We start from the raw sequence: 21,568 nt of genomic DNA on the forward strand, positions 1-21,568 counted from the left end.
GGCACCTAAGTGCTCAGCAGTTAAGAGGAGTTGTATGCTCTAGGATGCTTGAAAGAAGGGATTCACCTGAAATAGACATTCCCTATGGTAGCATGTTGGCCATATAGTTAAGCACCAGGCATATTATATTCCATATATGCATATACACAGGGTCTCTGATATGTTACAAAACAGCATTTCAAAACACTCAGGTGTATCACTTTTTTCATCTGTGTAGATGTCATGTATGCTCTCTTTGTTGAGAGTCCCTTGCTTCTATATTGTTAAGAGAAAGACAAAATGTTAGGTCTATCATATTAAAGCAAGGATGACGGCCCAATCTTAATAGTCCTCTACCAGACAAACCAACTGGTGGCATGCCTTTCTTTGAATTTATACATAATTTCAAGCACATAACTTAAAACTTTTAAAACCTTCATTTCATGATGGTGGGTAGTCAGAGAAAAGACAAGAAAAAAAAAAAAAACAAAGAAAAATAGCAAAGTCTTCATTTTTTGTTTCAACCTTAATGCACATACCACCTAAGCAGACAAAAATTCCCACATTATTAACAGACTAAGAACTCTGAGTAGGCAAGCAGGTACTGAAGATAAAATAGTAAAGAAAAAAACATAATTTCTAAAAATAAACAAACACTTACTTTCAAGTTTTTATATCCTATCTTCCTATTAAGTTATAACAAGTGTAAAGTATAACAGAGTTTTATTTTTGAGAAAATGACTTAGGAGAATATAGAATTTTAACACAAAGAAATTTCTGTAAATTGATGAATCAAACTTTTTGTTGTTTTTTAAAAGACAATTCCAATAGAAAAACAAAATTTCTCATTAGTTGTTTATGTGCTTTAAACTAAGAAGATTACAGAAATTAGACAGTGGAAAATACTAACTTTTTAACTATTGTAATATGATTATGAAACCCTGATGTAGCTGTACAATGAAATGGGTACTGCTTTTCTAGCCATGACTTGTTAGGTTATAATTTTCAAGGACACTCTAGCTAAAATGAAGGTTCCTTTTTAGAAAGAATACCAGATGTATGGTTATCAGATAAAATGGAGGCCACCTAATTGTTCTGAATTTCAAATAAGTTATAATTTTAGGCATAACTATGTCCCAAGTATTGAACTACTATGCTATATTTGTATTAAAAATTTGATTTGTGGTTTATGTGAAGTTCAAATAAAACTGGGTGTCCTGTATCATTGTTTTCTAAATCTACCAACACTAACAAGGTGTTTTAGATATTTCAAGGTATAAGAAGGCACTAGGAAAAGAGTTTCCCAGAGAGTAATTAGTAGCAAAATATTAAACAGGTGTTATATGAGAGTTTTCTATCAAACATTCTAAGATGAAAGTAATATAATTATTAGAATTTTAATTCCAAAAATAAAAATTTATGAAGTTAAGCATACACTGAATTTTTATTTCATAGGATATATACAGAAATTATTATTTTGAAAAACAACTAATATAAGGGAAACCTAATTATTAGTAGTCTTCAAATATTAGTTTTTTATTTATATTATATATCCTTTATTTTATAAAGAATTGAAATTTATGTGCTGCATTTTTAAAATGAGATAAGAGCAGCTGGCCATGTGGGAAGGCCACCCTCCCCTCCACCCCCACTCTTATTAGAAAGCCCTAGACCCAAGGGTAGGTAGGACGACGACCATGTTCAGCTTGAAGCAGCTAGAAAAGCACGAGACCTTGGCCCATTGTCCTCTATAAAATAAAGGGTCTTAAGTCTAAGAAGGGGAATTATACAGGGGCTTCATTCCATAAGGGCCTAGAAGAGTTTTGGTCCTAAGGTCACAATATCATCCTTTAAACACCTAGGACTCAAGGATTTGAACCCCCAAATAAAACCAGTGGGGAATGTTAAAGGGTATTTCTTAGATGTCCAGCCAGTAGGGTAATCAGTTGAACCTGGGTCTCGGGAACCAGACCCCCTCAGTTGCATGTTCTGACCAAGCAGAACAAGGAACTTAACCTAACTGTTATTCCTTTGAGCAGTGACCTATCCCTTTGAGCAATGACCTGGAAAATAGTGGAAAATTTTTGTCTGTAAAAGCTGTATCTCTGTCCAAGTTCATGCACCCGAAATGCTTTATAAATCCCCCAATCCCTAACGTCGGGGCTGTCCACCTAAGTCCGGGTTGTGGACGGGTGGGCAGTCGCTAGCCAGCTAATAAAGGCTCTTTAAATTCTAATTTGATTGTCTCCAACCATTTGGTTCTCGCACTTGCTCCACAACAACACACACACACACACACACACACACACACACACACACACACACACACTTACACACACACGAGGTTGACATAGATCAGCCCAGGTGGGATCTGAGTGGTGGCCTGGCCCAAAGAAAACCACCCTGAGCGTTTCTGTGTTACCTGTGAGTTCTTCTTTGAAACAGGCCAAAGCCTTCTATGCTGAGTTTCGATCCTGCGGTGGCAGCGGCGGTCCAAACTCATATTCCTGCCTTTTTGAGATTTTGGCGTTAAGGACTTGGGAGACAACAAAGGGACATGTTGTCTGTCCCAACTCTGTAGCCAAAGTGAGTCAGCTAGGGGCAGCTTTAGAATTTTGCTGTCTCGCTACCGGGGTTACAAGTTCTTTTGGTCTATGACTTCAAGAAGTGAGGTCACTGCCTGGGTCCCCTACCCTGAGGGACTACTCAGACAAGAGACGTGACTTTACTTCCTGATAAGTCCAGGGACCCTGCCTGAATATCCCTCTCTTGTACCTGCTCTGGTTTTAGCAACAGCAGCAGCAGAGCTGTGTCTTAGAAATGTCTCAGGGCCACATCTAGAGCCACTTGTTAAACCTGTACAGCCTCTCTTACCAGAATTTGTTTTCTTCCACCCCTATAACTTTTTCTTACTTTGATTTTTCTTTATTTTCTTTTGGTGTGATTTATTATTACAATTTATTATAAATTATAAATAAGTTTTATTTTTGATATTTTTTAAATTGTATTTTATTAATTAGGCTATTACAGTCGTTCTGGTTTTTCCCACTTTACATCCTCTCTATCCAACACTCCACACTTCCTCAGGCAGTCCCTAACCATTGTTCATGTCCATGGGTCATGCACAAGTTCTTTGTCTACTCCATGTTCTACACGGTCATTTACAGCCCCATGGTTACTCTGTCACTACTTATTTGTATTTCTTAATCCCCTACCTCTTCACGCATTCCCTCAAACCCCCCTCACATCTGGCAACCACCAGAACGTTATCTGGATCCTTAATTCAATCTCTGCTCTCCTTGTTTGCTACGTTTGTTTTTTAGATTCAATTGTTAACAAATTTGTATTTTTTGCCTTTCTATTGCTCATAGTTTTGATCTTCTTTTTCTTAAAGAAGTTTCTTTAACATTTCTTCTAATAATTGTTTGGTGATTATGAACCCCTCGTTTTTTTTAATTTTCTGCGAGGCTCTTTATCTGCCCTTCAATTCAAAATGATAGCTTTGCTGGGTAGAGCAGTTTTGGCTGTAGATTCCTCCTTTTCATGACTTCGGATATTTCTTACCAATACCTTCTCGTCTGCAAAGTTTCTTTAGAGAAATTAGCTGACAGTCTAGTGGGAATTCCCCTGTGGGTAACTAAACTCCTTTCTCCCTTTCTCTTTTTACTTTTAAGAGTCTTGCTTTATCTTTAACCTTTGGTATTTTAATTATGACGTGTCTTAGAGTGGGCACTTTGCATACAACTCTCTGTGCTTCTGGGACTTGCGTGTCTATTTCCTTCACCAAATCAGGGAACTTCCCACTTATTATTTTTTCAAATAGTTTCCAATTGGCTTGCCAGAGAACGAAGAAGACGAACTAGAACTTGAAAAATTGAGTGAAAATATAATAAAGCAGAACTTCCCAAACTTGGGGAAGGAAATAGACTTAGAGGTCCAGGAAGCACAGAGAGTTCCAAAAAAACTGGACCCAGGGAGAACCACTCCAAGACACATTATAATCAAAATGTCAAAAATTAAAGATAAAGAGAGAATCTGAAAAGCAGCAAGAGAGAAGAAAAGAATCATGTACAAAGGGGTCCCAATTAGACTATCAGCTGACTTCTCAAGGGAGACCCTGCAGGCAAGAAGGGACTGGCAAGAAATATTCAAAGTAATGAAAATCCAAAACCTACAGCCACAAATACTCTATTCAGCGAAATTGTCATTCAGAATAGAAGGGCAGAGAAAGTGTTTCCAGGACAAAATAAAACTGAAAGAGTTCATTAGATCCAAACCACTGTTATATGAGATGTTAAAGGGACTGGTTTAGAAAAAGGAGGATCAAAACTATGAAATCTAAAATGAAAACTGCATCACAAGAAACAACAGAAGCTAGGGAATTGAAACAAAGGCAAACTAAACAGGCAACGAGAGTGGAAAAAGAACTATAGGTACGGGGAACATATTGGGGGGAGGTCAGCAGGGAGGGGGAAGGGGGAGAGGGAGGGAGATGGTATAGGAATTAAGGAGCATGGTAGGAGGGAATGGAGTAGACAGAGAGAGGTTGAGAAGAACTATATGCACAACTAATGGACATGATCTAAAAAGGGGAACAACTGGAGGGAGGGGGGCCACAAGGTGGAGGGGAGCAGAGGGAAGGGAAATTGGGACAAATGTAATATTATAATCAATAAAACACATAAAAAAAAGAAAAAGAAAAAGAAAAAGGATTCTTTCAGAATGTAGAGGGGGCCTTGCTCAGGTCTGGGATGCTACCAAGGCCGGTTGATGGAGGCTTCCAGTAGTGGATCAGCCTATTAGACTGTCCCTGCATTGAGGTCTCCTGGATGCACTACAGGTTTAGAAATTGGGGTCTGGCTCAGCTTCCTGGGCTTCTGATAAAGTGCAAAAAAAGAAAATGTCACCCACATGCCTGCATTTCCATAAATCCTCCAAAGAAGGATTATAACCTGAGACTTCCAGTAGGCAAAGCCTGGGACAATACCCTGACACCCTCTGTCAGACAGTCCAGCACACAGGTGGCCTGAGGCCAGGCTTTGCTCCGGGCCAGCTTCCGCAGATGCTCCCTGTGTGTCTGGAACTGCACCGAACCCTCCACATAAGCTGGCCAGTACTACTCCCACAACCTATCCCAGTCTCCCTCAATTCCTCACCGTTGGGCAGACTCCTAAGACTTTAGGTCATCTGATGGGGTTCTCTTAATGTGGGTACCACATTCCAGTCAGACAGTCAGAAATAATAGACTTATAGTGGAATGTAGCTGACCTCAATATAGGTGTTCTTTTCCGGCCATGCACAGGCCCTGGTTGCCCATACTGCTGGGAGGTGACAAGCACAGCAGGGGCACTAGGGCCTCAATATTGGTACTCACCAGGTGGTCATTGATTAAGCCGTCGCTAGCTTTTCTGATGTCCCGATGGAGACTTTGCGCTGGATCTGGAGCTGTGAGAGGACAAAGTTCACACACAGATATTTTGAATGACCCACCAACAAAACTAAAGAGCTAGCATTACCAGAGAATACACACTCACAACCAAACCTGGAAACCCTTCCTGCAGCCATTGCAGCACATGTGTATTCAGAGGCCATTTCTCCCTCCAGGCCAGCCACAGTTGGTGCTCCCTGTGTGTCTGGCATGCAATCTCCACGTAAGCTGGCCTGTAACTACTCCCGCAACGCAACCCAGTCTCCCTCAATTTCTCACCCTTGGACACAGACTCCTTACGCTCCAGGTCATCAGACCAGGGTATCTTAATGTAGGTATCACATTCTAGGATTTAGTCGACATATATTGGAACATAGCCGGTTTCAATAGAGGTGAACTATCCCGGCCACGCAAAACTGTTGGTAGCCCATAGATCTGGGAGATGACAGGTACAGCACGGGCTCTCAGGACCTCAATATCAATGCCTACAAGGTGGTCATTGATTAGGACGTTCCTAGGTTGTCCATTATCCAGCTGGAGATTTTGGGCTCTATCTAGAGCTTTGAGAGGAGAAAGCTCACACACAGAAATTTTGAATGATAACCCACCCAAAGTAAATAGCCAGCACTGCCAGAGAAGCCACACTCAGAAACAAACCCAGAAACCGCTCCCTGCAGACATTCCATCAGATGGTTTGTCAGAGGCCACTCCTCCCCCCCAGGCCAGCCACAGTTCGTGCTCCCTGTCTGCCTGGCAAGCAACTCTCTAGGTAGGCTGGTTGTAACTACTCCCACAATTTATCCCAATCTCCCTCCATTCCTCACCCTTGGAAACAGACTCCTTACAGTGCAGACCTTCTGTCTGGGTTCTCTTAATATGGGTACTACGTTCTAGGTGACAGTTGGAGATAGTTGACTTACAGTGGGACCCAGGTGGCTTCAATAGTGGTGTACAGATCCGGCCAGGCACAGGTCCTGGTTGCTCACACTGCTGCGAGATGGCAGGAAGAGCAGGGGCTCTCAGGGCCTCAACAGTGGTGCCTGCCAGGTGGTCATTGTTCTAGATGTTGTTACATTGTCCGTTGTCAAGCCGGCGATTTTGGGTTTGCTCTGGAGCTGAGAGAGGAGAAAGTGACACAGACGTTTGGAATGACCCGCCACCAAAAGTAAACAGCCAGCACTGCCAGAGAAGCCACACTCAAAACCAATCCCAGAAACCATCCCTGCAGACATGCCAGCAGAGGCCATTCCCCGCTCCAGGCCAGCCACACTTGGTGCTCCCTGCATGTCTGGCATGCAACTCTCCATGTCAGCTGGTTGTAACTACTCCCAAAATTTGTCCCAGTCTCCCTCAACTCCTCAGCCTTGGACACAGACTCCATATCTCTTAGGTCATCTAATGGGGTTCTCTTACTGTGGCTGTCACGTTCCCGGTGACCATCTGAGTTCATCGACTTGTATTGGAACGTCGTCAGCTTCAATATAGGTGTTCTCTTCTGGGCAGGCACACAGCCTGGTCGCCCAAACGGATGGCGGGTGGCAGGCACCGCAGGGGCGATCAGGACCTCAAAACCGGTACCCACCAGGAGATCATTGTTTACGTCATCTCCAGGTTGTCCATCGTCCCGAGGGAGCTTTTGGGCTCTAGCTGGCGCTGTGAGAGGACAAAGTGCACACACAGACATCTCGAATGACCCGCCACCAAAAGTAAACCACCAGCACTGCCAGTGAAGCCAAACTAACAACCCTACCTGGAACCCTCCCAGCAGACATTCCAGCACATGTGTGTTCAGAGGGCATTCCTCCAACCAGGCCAGCCACAGTTCGTGCTCCCTGTCTGCCTGGCACGCAACTCTCTAGGTAGGCTGGTTGTAACTACTCCCACAATTTATCCCAATCTCCCTCCATTCCTCACCCTTGGACACAGACTCCTTACAGTGCAGACCATCTGACTGGGTTCTCTTAATATGGGTACTACGTTCTAGGTGACAGTTGGAGATAGTTCACTTACTGTGGGACCCAGGTGGCTTCAATAGTGGTGTACAGATCCGGCCAGGCACAGGTCCTGGTTGCCCACACTGCTGCGAGATGGCAGGAAGAGCAGGGGCTCTCAGGGCCTCAACAGTCGTGCCTGCCGGGTGGTCATTATTCTAGATGTTGTTACGTTGTCCGTTGTCAAGCCGGCGATTTTGGGTTTGCTCTGGAGCTGAGAGAGGAGAAAGTGACACAGACGTTTGGAATGACCCTCCACCAAAAGTAAACAGCCAGCACTGCCAGAGAAGCCACACTCAAAACCAATCCCAGAAACCATCCCTGCAGACATGCCAGCAGAGGCCATTCCCCGCTCCAGGCCAGCCACACTTGGTGCTCCCTGCATGTCTGGCATGCAACTCTCCATGTCAGCTGGTTGTAACTACTCCCAAAATTTGTTCCAGTCTCCCTCAACTCCTCAGTCTTGGACACAGAGTACATAGATGTTAGGTCATCTAATGGGGTTCTCTTACTGTGGTTCCCACGTTCCCAGTGACCATCTGAGATCATCGACTTGTACTGGAACGTCGCCGGCTTCAATATAGGTGTTCTCTTCTGGGCAGGCACACACCCTGGTTGCCCAAATGGATGGCGGGTGACAGGCACCGCAGGGGCGATCAGGGCCTCACAACTGGTGCCCACCAGGAGATCATTGTTTACGTCATCTCCAGGTTGTCCATCGTGCCGACGGAGCTTTTGGGCTCTAGCTGGCGCTGTGAGAGGACAAAGTGCACACACAGACATCTCGAATGACCCGCCACCAAAAGTAAACCACCAGCACTGCCAGTGAAGCCAAACTAACAACCCTACCTGGAACCCTCCCAGCAGACATTCCAGCACATGTGTGTTCAGAGGGCATTCCTCCACCCAGGCCAGCCACAGTTCGTGCTCCCTGTCTGCCTGGCACGCAACTCTCTAGGTAGGCTGGTTGTAACTACTCACACGATTTATCCCAATCTCCCTCCATTCCTCACCCTTGGACACAGACTCCTTACAGTGCAGACCATCTGACTGGGTTCTCTTAATATGGGTACTACGTTCTAGGTGACAGTTGGAGATAGTTGACTTACTGTGGGACCCAGGTGGCTTCAATAGTGGTGTACAGATCCGGACAGGCACAGGTCCTGGTTGCCCACACTGCTGCGAGATGGCAGGAAGAGCAGGGGCTCTCAGGGCCTCAACAGTGGTGCCTGCCGGGTGCTCATTTTTCTAGATGTTGTTACGTTGTCCGTTGTCAAGCCGGTGATTTTGGGTTTCCTCTGGAGCTGCGAGAGGAGAAAGTGACACAGACGTTTGGAATGACCCGCCACCAAAAGTGAACAGCCAGCACTGCCAGAGAAGCCACACTCAAAACCAATCCCAGAAACCATCCCTGCAGACATGCCAGCAGAGGCCATTCCCCGCTCCAGGCCAGCCACACTTGGTGCTCCCTGCATGTCTGGCATGCAACTCTCCATGTCAGCTGGTTGTAACTACTCCCAAAATTTGTCCCAGTCTCCCTCAACTCCTCAGCCTTGGACACAGACTCCATAGATGTTAGGTCATCTATTGGGGTTCTCTTACTCTGGCTGCCACGTTCCCGGTGACCATCTGAGATCATCGACTTGTACTGGAACGTCGCCGGCTTCAATATAGGTGTTCTCTTCTGGGCAGGCACACACCCTGGTCGCCCAAACGGATGGCGGGTGACAGGCACCGCAGGGGCGATCAGGGCCTCAAAACTGGTACCCACCAGGAGATCATTGTTTACGTCATCTCCAGGTTGTCCATCGTGCCGACGGAGCTTTTGGGCTTTAGCTGGCGCTGTGAGAGGACAAAGTGCACACACAGACATCTCGAATGACCCGCCACCAAAAGTAAACCACCAGCACTGCCAGTGAAGCCAAACTAACAACCCTACCTGGAACCCTCCCAGCAGACATTCCAGCACATGTGTGTTCAGAGGGCATTCCTCCACCCAGGCCAGCCACAGTTCGTGCTCCCTGTCTGCCTGGCACGCAACTCTCTAGGTAGGCTGGTTGTAACTACTCCAACAATTTATCCCAATCTCCCTCCATTCCTCACCCTTGGACACAGACTCCTTACAGTGCAGACCATCTGACTGGGTTCTCTTAATATGGGTATTACGTTCTAGGTGACAGTTGGAGATAGTTGACTTACTGTGGGACCCAGGTGGCTTCAATAGTGGTGTACAGATCCGGACAGGCACAGGTCCTGGTTGCCCACACTGCTGCGAGATGACAGGAAGAACAGGGGCTCTCAGGGCCTCAACAGTGGTGCCTGCCGGGTGGTCATTGTTCGAGATATTGTTACGTTGTCCGTTGTCAAGCCGGCGATTTTGGGTTTCCTCTGGAGCTGCGATAGGAAAAAGTGACACAGACGTTTCGAATGACCCGCCACCAAAAGTAAACAGCCAGCACTGCCAGAGAAGCCACACTCAAAACCAATCCCAGAAACCATCCCTGCAGACATGCCAGCAGAGGCCATTCCCCGCTCCAGGCCAGCCACACTTGGTGCTCCCTGCATGTCTGGCATGCAACTCTCCATGTCAGCTGGTTGTAACTACTCCCAAAATTTGTCCCAGTCTCCCTCAACTCCTCACCTTTGGACACAGACTCCATAGATGTTAGGTCATCTATTGGGGTTCTCTTACTCTGGCTGCCACGTTCCCGGTGACCATCTGAGATCATCGACTTGTACTGGAACGTCGCCGGCTTCAATATAGGTGTTCTCTTCTGGGCAGGCACACACCCTGGTCGCCCAAACGGATGGCGGGTGACAGGCACAGCAGGGGAGATCAGGGCCTCAAAACGGGTGCCCACCAGGAGATCATTGTTTAGGTCCTCTCCAGGTTGTCCATCGTCCCGACGGAGCTTTTGGGCTCTATCTGGCGCTGTGAGAGGACAAAGTGCACACACAGACATCTCGAATGACCCGCCACCAAAAGTAAACCACCAGCACTGCCAGTGAAGCCAAACTAACAACCCTACCTGGAACCCTCCCAGCAGACATTCCAGCACATGTGTGTTCAGAGGGCATTCCTCCACCCAGGCCAGCCACAGTTCGTGCTCCCTGTCTGCCTGGCACGCAACTCTCTAGGTAGGCTGGTTGTAACTACTCCCACAATTTATCCCAATCTCCCTCCATTCCTCACCCGTGGACACAGACTCCTTACAGTGCAGACCATCTGACTGGGTTCTCTTAATATGGGTACTACGTTCTAGGTGACAGTTGGAGATAGTTGACTTACTGTGGGACCCAGGTGGCTTCAATAGTGGTGTACAGATCCGGCCAGGCACAGGTCCTGGTTGCCCACACTGCTGCGAGATGGCAGGAAGAGCAGGGGCTCTCAGGGCCTCAACAGTGGTGCCTGCCGTGTGGTCATTGTTCTATATGTTGTTACATTGTCCGTTGTCAAGCCGGCGATTTTGGGTTTCCTCTGGAGCTGCGATAGGAAAAAGTGACACAGACGTTTGGAATGACCCGCCACCAAAAGTAAACAGCCAGCACTGCCAGAGAAACCACACTCAAAACCAATCCCAGAAACCATCCCTGCAGACATGCCAGCAGACAGTTGATCAGAGGCCATTCCCCGCTCCAGGCCAGCCACACTTGGTGCTCCCTGCATGTCTGGCATGCAACTCTCCATGTCAGCTGGTTGTAACTACTCCTAAAATTTGTCCCAGTCTCCCTCAACTCCTCAGCCTTGGACACAGACTCCATATCTGTTAGGTCATCTAATGGGGTTCTCTTACTGTGGCTGCCACGTTCCCGGTGACCATCTGAGTTCATCGACTTGTATTGGAACGTCGTCGGCTTCAATATAGGTGTTCTCTTCTGGGCAGGCACACACCCTGGTCGCCCAAACGGATGGCGGGTGACAGGCACCGCAGGGGAGATCAGGGCCTCAAAACGGGTGCCCACCAGGAGATCATTGTTTACGTCATCTCCAGGTTGTCCATCGTCCCGACGGAGCTTTTGGGCTCTATCTGGCGCTGTGACAGGACAAAGTGCACACACAGACATCTCGAATGACCCGCCACCAAAAGTAAACCACCAGCACTGCCAGTGAAGCCAAACTAACAACCCTACCTGGAACCCTCCCAGCAGACATTCCAGCACATGTGTGTTCAGAGGGCATTCCTCCACCCAGGTCAGCCACAGTTCGTGCTCCCTGTCTGCCTGGCACGCAACTCTCTAGGTAGGCTGGTTGTAACTACTCCCACAATTTATCCCAATCTCCCTCCATTCCTCACCCTTGGACACAGACTCCTTACAGTGCAGACCATCTGACTGGGTTCTCTTAATATGGGTACTACGTTCTAGGTGACAGTTGGAGACAGTTGACTTACTGTGGGACCCAGGTGGCTTCAATAGTGGTGTACAGATCCGGACAGGCACAGGTCCTGGTTGCCCACACTGCTGCGAGATGGCAGGAAGAGCAGGGGCTCTCAGGGCCTCAACAGTCGTGCCTGCCGGGTGGTCATTTTTCGAGATGTTGTTAGGTGGTCCGTTGTCAAGCCGGTGATTTTGGGTTTCCTCTGGAGCTGCGAGAGGAGAAAGTGACACAGACGTTTGGAATGACCCGCCACCAAAAGTAAACAGCCAGCACTGCCAGAGAAGCCACACTCAAAACCAATCCCAGAAACCATCCCTGCAGACATGCCAGCAGAGGCCATTCCCCGCTCCAGGCCAGCCACACTTGGTGCTCCCTGCATGTCTGGCATGCAACTCTCCATGTCAGCTGGTTGTAACTACTCCCAAAATTTGTCCCCGTCTCCCTCAACTCCTCAGCCTTGGACACAGACTCCATATCTGTTAGGTCATCTAATGGGGTTTTCTTACTGTGGCTGCCACGTTCCCGGTGACCATCTGAGATCATCGACTTGTATTGGAACGTCGCTGGCTTCAATATAGGTGTTCTCTTCTGGGCAGGCACACACCCTGGTCGCCCAAACGGATGGCGGGTGGCAGGCACCGCAGGGGCGATCAGGACCTCAAAACTGGTACCCACCAGGAGATCATTGTTTAGGTCCTCTCCAGGTTGTCCATCGTCCCGACGGAGCTTTTGGGCTCTAGCTGGCGCTGTGAGAGGACAAAGTGCACACACAGACATCTCGAATGACCCGCCACCAAAAGTAAACCACCAGCACTGCCAGTCGTCGTCAGCAGCCGTCTGTCTCGAGAGACGATGGTGTAGCTTCTTAATTGTCTATCTGCACCGCCGAGAATGGCTGTGCAGTCCGACTCGGGAGTGACACGGTGTCTGTCTCCTCCCGTGTTGAATCGACGTCTTGCGATGACGCTGGAGTGTCCTCTCCAGTGAAGCTGAAGCTACAGAGCCTGGGCAGGGTGATATGGAGGGTCTGCTGTTGCCCATGCAGCAGACCCCCCCTCTCTTCGCAGCTGAAGGGTCCAAGGGAAAGACGGAGTCAATACAGCTTGGCTTCAGGTGCACCGCAGGAGTTGCCGGTGTTGACTACAACGTCAAACCGCCTTAGGGACTCCGGCTCCAGATTTTCTGTCAGGGTTTACTCCCTTAGCCTTTCCTCTGAAGAGGTATGCCGCAAGGCAGCGGAGGTTTTTTGGAGTCAGAGTTTTCCTTCTCTGATGTGCCCTGACTGGAAGATCGAACCAGCGACACTTAGCTCGCAGGTCGACGCTCAATTCACTGAGCCATACCAGCCAGGGCATATATATATATATATATGTGTGTGTGTGTATATATATATATATATATATGTGTGTGTGTGTGTGTGTGTGTATATATATATATATATATGTGTGTGTGTGTGTGTGTATATATACATATGGTTCCTGAATGAGGTTGAGGATGGAGAATTAGAGATAAAATAGGATTTATAGGGTAGTCTACACTCGGGCTACAAGTGACCGAGAATTGAGGCAATCTTCCTACCTGGAGAGTGGCGTGTTTGAAATGTCTCTCTCTCTTACTTCTAGGTTGCTGAGGCCACGGGAGATTTGGTGCACAGCAGGACGTGAATGCAGGTTCACCAATGACAGGCAGGAGGAAGGGAAAGAGGAGCCTCCTGCGCAGACAATCTAACAGGGCCCAGAATATTCTCCCATGAGCTGGACGGTCACGTCCTGCTCTGCGGAACGCTTCTAGGAATCCATTTAAGGACAACAAGAAACCAGGGTGTTTTCAGATTTTGCCCCTTTCTCAGTCAACACCCAAAATTTCAGATCATTTCAGTCCTATCTTCACCGAGGTTGAAGCTAGAGGTCCCATTTCTCACACACCCGTTTGCAATAGTCGAGGGCCATCGCAAGGTGGAGTTTAGGGGTCAGCAGAGGAGGAAAGTATAAAATTAAGAGAGCCCTACGAACGTGAGAGTTGTGTATATACCATCTATTTTCCTAATTTATTCTTAGTATGTTCCCATAGGATTATTATATTTATTCTCTTGGTTAATATTTATATACTTCTGTTAAATAGTTTGGAAATAGTTGTAGTTTTGAAAACACACTGTTCCTACTGAGTTGATTATAACTCATATATCTGTTACATACAGGTACATTTAATTGTTTACACTTTCAAGAGGGGTTTTGGGGGTTTTATCTGTTATGTAATTTTAACCATCGTACCGCTAGGTAGGTAGTTCCCCCATATTGTCATCAATATAAGTTTTTCTGTTTCGGTATCTGTTACCGAGTTGTGGGAATTCACTGTCATTTTTTAGCTAGCCCACGTGACACGTCTGTACGTTATCTTACATCACTGAAGAGCACAGTGCAATGCCTCTTTTGAGGACATATGATAAAGATGAAGTTCTCACCTTTGTGATGTGTGTCGCTGGATCGGTTTGATTAGCTCTTCACTGTCAAGTGATAACGGAGCTTCGTGGGGTTGCGGTCACTCCACCAAACTCCTTAAATTCTGAAAAGTAACCCTGAATTGTTTTGCACGTCAGTGGGAAGAACAAGACGCTGAGGCAGAGCCTAAGCCTGAGAGCTCGAGAGCAGGAGAGAAGAGCGCGGTACTGCAGCAGCAGAAGGGGAAGAGCAGAGAGAAGGAAGAAAGCACCACAGGCACCTAGACGATAACCTGAAATTGAAAACAAAGCGCAGGGGACTCCACGCGACCCGCTTTCCGGCAAATGGGCTGTGACAAGCAGACCCCCGGCACGAGAGGACACACACAGTGGTCACTACCTTATCCCTCATGGGCGTCCTTTTCACAACCTCCAATTCCAGCTTCACGTGGTTGAAGCACACTCGAGCCTGCGGTGGGCTAGGAACCGTGGGAGACAAGTGAAGGTGTCCCAGAAACCCTGGAGGGAAAAAAAAAAAAAAAGAGAGAATACAGGAAGAAATAAGTCTGTTAAGTGGGGCGGGCGTCCAGAGGGAGGGGCTCATAACCGGAACACCGGGTCACGGAGGAAAGCAAAGCCTCCTGGGAGACGGCATCGACGGAGAACGCCGGGACGGTCCCAGATACCAAGTTCCCGTGTCCTCTGGGTGTGCCTCCCTCACGGCACACAGATGTGCTTCCCCCACCACAGAAGCTCACCTGAGATTTGGTGACTTGTGTTTCCCTTAGGGTTGCAATAAGTAGGCAGGGTCTTTGCAATCACTGGCTACGCGGTGGAATTCAACCTCCAGGCTCCTCCCCGCCCCAGAGATTGGGCTCTAATCCTTGACCTCTAATCACAGGGCGGGGCCTTCTGGCCGGACAGATGACCATTGTGAAAATTTCGGAGGATTTACTTCCGGACTTTTTGCTAAGTTCGTGGTTCAGTTCTACGTTTGCTTTACAGAGTTGTGAACAATATACAATTGTAATCTTAATTTTTTCATAACACTATAATGTGCAATCCTATTCTATCAGACATTTCATAAACTTCCTTTATACAGGCTGCACAGTGGGCCTTTGTACGGGCGCTCCATGATACATTTACGATTCCTTTCAAATCGAACATATGAGTATTTCCAGTTGTTTTCCTGTGGAATAAATATCTTTGTCCCCTCTTTTTCGACAGTTCTCCTCTTCCTGACAACATTTCTTCATATCTTCCTCAGCACACCACGATCCCTCTATCCTTCCTTGTCTCAAAATTTACATTCTGGAAAGGAGCTGAGGAACTCATTCATACTAACGTGTACATGGTTCATAAAGCTTCATTTATTATCTCTGCTAAGATACCTGTATCGATTTAAGCCAAAGGAATGAAGCTCTAAGCTGGGGGGTTAGTCATTAGAAAATCGAGCTGGTGAGGTCCTCCAACCTGCCTAAGGAGAGTAGACTCCACAACAGCAAAAAGATTCAGGGCTTACTTACCGTTAGCAACCCTACGAGAAGGCAGTCTAGAGACGCGAAGATGGTGATGTGCTGGACGGAGGCAAAGCGTCTGAGTAAGCAATGGTGAAAAAGCTGGGTAGGAGAATGGAAGAAAATTAGAAAATTCACTCGGCAGCGCGGAGTCTGTTTGGTAGCACTTACCTAGTTTCCCCAACTCTCTTGTTTGAGTTTCCAATGCACTTGGCCTCAGGGAGGGGCCTGCCCACCTTCTCAGAACCTCTTGGTCTGGCTCTGGGTCCTAATTACTCTGCCAAGTCTTACAGCCTTGGGGCTTTTGTCAGCCACAGAGCCACTCCCAAGGAGCAGAAGGGAAGGTCTAAGAGGGCCCATTCCAAGCCCTGTGTGCACAGAGCATCTTGTTGGACCTTCACCCCCTGCTATTCAAGGAGGAGAGTTCATAATCCCTGCGGCTGTGGGGGGCGGGGGGATGGGGCGAAATGGATAGAAGCCTCGCGTGAAAGTTCATAAAGTCCCAAATGTCACCTAAATAATGAAAGGTGAAGCTAGAACTGGAACTCAGGTCTGGCTGGCTCCAATTCCTTGCTCTTTTTTAATCTTTACTGCTACCGGACCCATTTGCACTTGACTCTGTTGATGGGGAGAAAGAGGCTCCTATACAAGAAGATGCATTAATTTATTTGTATATTGGTAAAAAAAAATTTCCCTCATGATAACTTTTAGGATTTTTTTGGCAACTTTCAAATGTAACATACAGCAATGTTAATTATAAGCATCCCATTGTACATTATATCCAAGTACTTATTTATTCTATAATTGAACATTCCACTTTTTGCCTTCATCCACTTCTCCCACACCTCATTCCCCACCTCTAGTAATCACAGATCTGATCTTTATTTCCGTAAGTTTGGTTTGTGTTTATATGCCACATAAAAGTGAGATGATACAGTGTTTGTCTTTCTCTCTCTGACTGATTTTATTTAGCATAATGCCCTTATTGTCACAAATAGCAGCATTTCCTTTTTATGGTTGAATAGTATTCCACAGTGTGTGTGTGGCTTCATTATTTTGTCAGTGGACACCTGGGTTGTTTCCCTGTCTTGGCTTTTGTAAATACTGCAGCAATGAACATGGGGGTACAAATGTATCTTCGACATAGTAGTTTCATTTGCTTTGGATATACAACCAGAAATGAAATTGCTGGACTATATGGTAGTCTATTTGTAATTGCAGCTAGAATTTGAACACAGGTCTTTCTCATTAAAAACCCTATGTGCTTTAATATTGTGCCACACAGTTTATTTTTTCTCTTTTTAAGATTCTTAGTGCATTTTGGTATGCTGAGAAGTCCAGCAGCAATCCAGTCCCCTCTACAGAATGCATTGGCCCCTAGGGAACAACTGTAGCAACATTCTAGAGAATATTTGTATCAGTACCAGTTAGGAGTCCATAGATACTAGCTACAAAAGAGTTCCTATGGGAACACAATACCAAAGATACAGAAATAAGTTGAAAAAATAATAATTTGGTTCATATATTCTTGTTCAATGCCAAACTTACTAGGAGTGTTTCAAATGGAGATTAAACAAGTGAATTGCTCAGCAGATAAAACCTGAGTAGACTGAATGTGCTATTGCATTCTGAGAAGACAGTAAGTAGACAATTAAAAATTAGGGAGACTACCTGATACTGAGTATTTCAAATGTAAAGTAGTTGCACTGTAGATCTGTAATTTCATAAAGACTAAAATACATTAAACTTGGGTAAAGGTAAGTCATTTCCAAAGACTTTATTTATTTATTTATTTATTTATTTACTATTTAAATACATCATCTGTACACTGTTTTGTGTGTTCCCTACCCTAAGTTAAGTCCCCTTCCATCACCATTTATTCCCAATTTACCCTGTCCTACCTCCTCTTTCCCCCATTTCCCTTTGGTAATCACCATGATGTTGATTAAAGACATTATTAAATTAAAGTATGCAAGTACTTATATATCAGAAATTGGTAGAGTTTCAAAGCAGCTAATATAACAAATCCATAAGGAGCACAGTGTGGACTGTCTGTCCTAGCAAATTACTTCCAATAACTGCTGGCATCACATGGTGAGGACGTGTGGAATTTGAAGAAAAGGAAACTGGGCAGGTAAGTTTCTGTGAAATATGACAGAGCTCAAGGCCTTCAGGTAGAACCGTTTTTTCAGACCTTCTCTTGGCATATATATCACAGTCTGTTTTAATCAACTGGAATTGCTTTTTAAATAGCTTTATATTGTGATGTAATTTATATACTTAAAATTTACCCATTTATTTATAAAGTTCAATAGTTTTTAATACATTCATAGTTATTAAACCATCACTACTCTCTAATTTAGAACATTTTCACAATCTCTAGAAGTAACCTCACTTATAAGTATGCATTCTCCATTTCCCCGCAACTAACCCTCATTGCCCTAGCCCTAGGAAGCCACAAACTTTCTGACTATAGGTTTTCCTATTCTGGATATTCCACATATAAAATAATTGTATGATATGTGATCTTTTATGCCTGTTTTTTTCCACTTAGCATATTTTCAAAGTTTATCCATGTTTTTTCATATACCAGTTCTTTATTACTTTTTATGTATGAATGTCAAAATAACATGTGGTATGGATATACCACCTTTTGTCCATCCTTTTATCATTTGATGGACATTTTAGTTGTTTCCACTTTTTGTTACTATGATAATGTTATAAATATGTATATATTTCTATGTAAACATATGTTTTTTATTTATCTTGGGTTTACATGTAGAAGTGAAATTTCTGGGTCATATAATATCTTATGCTTAACATTTTAAAGATCTGGTAGAATATTTTCCAAAGCATCTCTATCATTTCACACTCCTGCCAGCATGGTATGAATTCTAATTTATCCATATTCTCTCCAAATCTTGCTATTATCTTTTTTGTGACTATAACCATTAAAGGAGGTATAAAATGATATCTCAGCTTGGTTTTGATTTATATTCCCTTGATGGCTAATGATGTACAATATTTTTTCGTTTGCCTTTTTGCCATCTAGTTATACTCTTCAGTGGACTATCTCTTCATGTCTCTGCCCATTTTCTAATTAGATATTTTTTAAATTTGTTTTTCTCCTGAGTTTTAAGAGCTATTTATATATTCTAGGTACAATCATACCTACTATATTTATTCTGTGTTCCGAAACCCTGTTGAACTTATTAATTCTTTGTGTGTGTGTGCACTACTTAAGATTTTCTATATGCAAAATCATATAATTAGCCAATAATTTTAGTCATTTATTTCCAAACCAGTTACAGTTGCCTTTTTCTTTTTTTTTTAAATTTTATTCATTGATTTTAGAGAGAGATAAGGGGAAGAAAGATATATATATATATTTGTTATTTCACTTATTTATGCATTTTTTTCTTGTATGTGCCCTGAGCAAGCATCAAACCTTCAACTTTGACATAGTAGGACAACAATAACCAATTCAGCTACCCAGTCAGGATGCCTTTTTCTTTTTCTTGCCAGTTGTTTTGACTAGAACTTCCAATAAAATGTGTATAGAAGCAGCAATAGCCAGCATTCTTGTCTTGCTCTTAACTTAAAGAAAAATGTATTCGGTTTTCACCACTAAGTATAATGTTAAAAGTGGGTTCTCTTATATGCCCTTTATAAGGATAAGGAATGTCTTTTGTATTGTTAGTTTGTTGATACTTTAAAAAATCATATAAGGTGTTATATTCTTTCAAAAGCCATTTCTTCATCTATTGATATGATTGTGTGGTTTGTGTCCTTTAGTCTATTGTTAGACTGCATTACATTTATTAATTTTGGACTTTTAAACCAATCTTGTATTCCTGGAATAAATTCTACATGATCATGTTATATAATTCATTTTATATATTTCTGCATTTGAATTGCTAGCACTTTGTTACTGGATCTGTTCTTGCCCAAGAATTTAGTGACCTTGTAAGGGTCAAACTGTTAAGTTCAATAGCATCTATTTATTGACATTGAATCTGTGATCATTTTACACCTTTACCTAATATTTTCCTTATCATATTCAACACTATCAATCTTTCAGTTTCTTCTGTTGGCTGTGCTATACCCTTGTCTCTGTCTGTTACAGATGACATTTTTAAAAAATTGATGTGTAATTGACATAAGTATCCCATTAGTTTCAGGTATATATCATAGTGATTCAATATTTATATACATTATAAAATAATCCTCATGATAAGTCTAGTTACTATTCTGTCATCATATTATAGGATTATTGACTATATCCCCTGTGATGTACATTCCATCTTCAGGACTTATTTAGTTTATAACTAGAAGTTTGTACATCTTAATCACCTTCACCTATTTTGCCTACACCCAAGCACTCCCCATTTCTGGTAAGCACTAGTCTGTTTTCTAATAGTACTTATCTTTTTTATCTCTTCTTCACAATTAAATTCTTTTCAAAATTACAGCTTTCACTTTCTTTAATATTGCCTAGTACTCTGAATAATTATTCTTATCCTCTCTCTTCTTCTTCTAATCTTCCTCCTCCTTTCTTTCTCCTCCCTCTCTTCTTCATTCTCCTCCTTGTGTCTTTTTCTTCCTTATTTTTGTTTTTCTGACATAGTGAATATGTGAATACAGACGACTTCATGCACAGATGAGTGAAAAAGACAATTTACTACTTAAGCCCTTAAACTATTAAATCAGTGTGTGTTGGGAAGAGAATATAAAAGTCATGAGAAAAGAGCTGTAGTGAATGCAGACACTTTGGAGCAGTTTTTACCCACTGAAATGACAGTAAAGTTAGAAAAAAACAAGAGTGAGAACACTGTCGATTTCTAGATCATTGTTTTCTAGAGTGTGCTTTATGTGTTTATAGTTAAAACAAGTGGTATGGTCACTTATGTTTAGAAATTTATGTATAAAACAAAACTAACTGTTTTCTTAGAGTTTCTGATAGAATGGATTATATTTTCAATATGCAATAATCATAATAGCAAGCATGTATCAATCATATTTAGACAGGAGCCACTGGAAAAACACAATTGTAGTCACCTGAGGATGGAGGCATGCTTTAGAAGGGGGAAATACAGTTGCCTTTATTCAGAGATAACATCATGGTACATGGCTGTAGCTCAATATTCTGGAATTTTAAATATTTCTTTTTGTATTCCAAACCAATCTATGAAGTTTTGGCTCAACTGGGATCAAGTTAAATCATTAGTATTTTAGAAATACCTATACATGTGATGTTTATTGATGGTGTCTGATCAGAAACTAGTACCTCAGCATTTAAATGTGTTCCTTAGCCTCTGATATGTTGTACTTAACCACTGTCAGAGAGAGGAGGAGTGTGGGGCTGGCCAAAACATGTTAAAGGATTAAGAAAAAAATTTTCATGAATACTGAAAACAGTATGGTGATTACCAGAGGGAAAAGGGGTGGGGAGGGAAGTAGAAGAGGGTACGATGGTAATGGAAGGAGACTTGCCTTGGAGTAGTAAACACATAATACAATATACAGATGATGTGTTATACAATTGTATACCTAAAATCTATTTAATTTTATTAACCAATGTCACCCTGATAAATTCAATTAAAAAGAAAGTATGAAATGTTTTAAAGCATCAGCATAAAAACAGAAGTGTAAAAAAGAAAATGATATTTCAGACAAAAACCTCAAAAAGAAACTATGTATTTATTAATCGTGTGGTCAGATATTAAATTCAGCTAGCTAGTAGGAAAATATCTAATGATATAAGACATGTAGCTACCTAAAATACAATGAGAACTAATATTTATTAATAAAAAAATTCTAGTAAGTTTATGTTTTGAT

General features: G+C 43.7%; 2 protein-coding genes across 2 annotated transcripts; both read right to left on the reverse strand.

The window, feature by feature from the left end:
• Positions 1-6,765: 6,765 nt before the first annotated feature.
• On the reverse strand, positions 6,766-7,937 carry LOC150012456 (uncharacterized). The gene is made up of 4 exons (XM_090275171.1): positions 7,911-7,937; positions 7,418-7,556; positions 6,821-7,060; positions 6,766-6,770 (listed from the first exon to the last, which is right to left on the reverse strand). The coding sequence occupies exons 1-4, from the start codon at positions 7,935-7,937 to the stop codon at positions 6,766-6,768; spliced, it is 411 nt and encodes a 136-aa protein (XP_090131297.1).
• Positions 7,938-10,826: 2,889 nt separating this feature from the next.
• On the reverse strand, positions 10,827-15,145 carry LOC150012457 (uncharacterized). Its single transcript, XM_090275172.1, has 6 exons — positions 15,058-15,145; positions 14,614-14,732; positions 13,506-13,563; positions 11,790-11,984; positions 11,193-11,432; positions 10,827-10,882 (listed from the first exon to the last, which is right to left on the reverse strand). Exons 1-6 carry the CDS (start codon positions 15,143-15,145, stop codon positions 10,827-10,829), a joined length of 756 nt encoding a protein of 251 aa, XP_090131298.1.
• Positions 15,146-21,568: the final 6,423 nt, after the last annotated feature.

Source organism: Furipterus horrens, unplaced genomic scaffold (assembly GCF_987537825.1).
Source record: "Furipterus horrens unplaced genomic scaffold, mFurHor1.1.pri manual_scaffold_4, whole genome shotgun sequence".
NCBI classification, from domain to species: domain Eukaryota; kingdom Metazoa; phylum Chordata; class Mammalia; order Chiroptera; family Furipteridae; genus Furipterus; species Furipterus horrens.

Coding starts and splice junctions, on each gene's coding strand:
- LOC150012456 (XM_090275171.1), bottom strand. CDS start 7,937: ATGGTCACTGGGAACGTGGGAACCACA. Junction 7,557..7,910: donor CTGGGAACGTGGGAACCACA/GTAAGAGAACCC, acceptor AACAACATCTAG/AATAATGACCACCCGGCAGG. Junction 7,061..7,417: donor GAAGCCACCTGGGTCCCACA/GTAAGTGAACTA, acceptor GTCCTCTCACAG/CGCCAGCTAGAGCCCAAAAG.
- LOC150012457 (XM_090275172.1), bottom strand. CDS start 15,145: ATGGTCATCTGTCCGGCCAGAAGGCCCCGCCCTGTGATTAGAGGTCAA. Junction 11,433..11,789: donor GAAGCCACCTGGGTCCCACA/GTAAGTCAACTG, acceptor GTCCTGTCACAG/CGCCAGATAGAGCCCAAAAG. Junction 10,883..11,192: donor CCGGGAACGTGGCAGCCACA/GTAAGAGAACCC, acceptor TTCCTATCGCAG/CTCCAGAGGAAACCCAAAAT.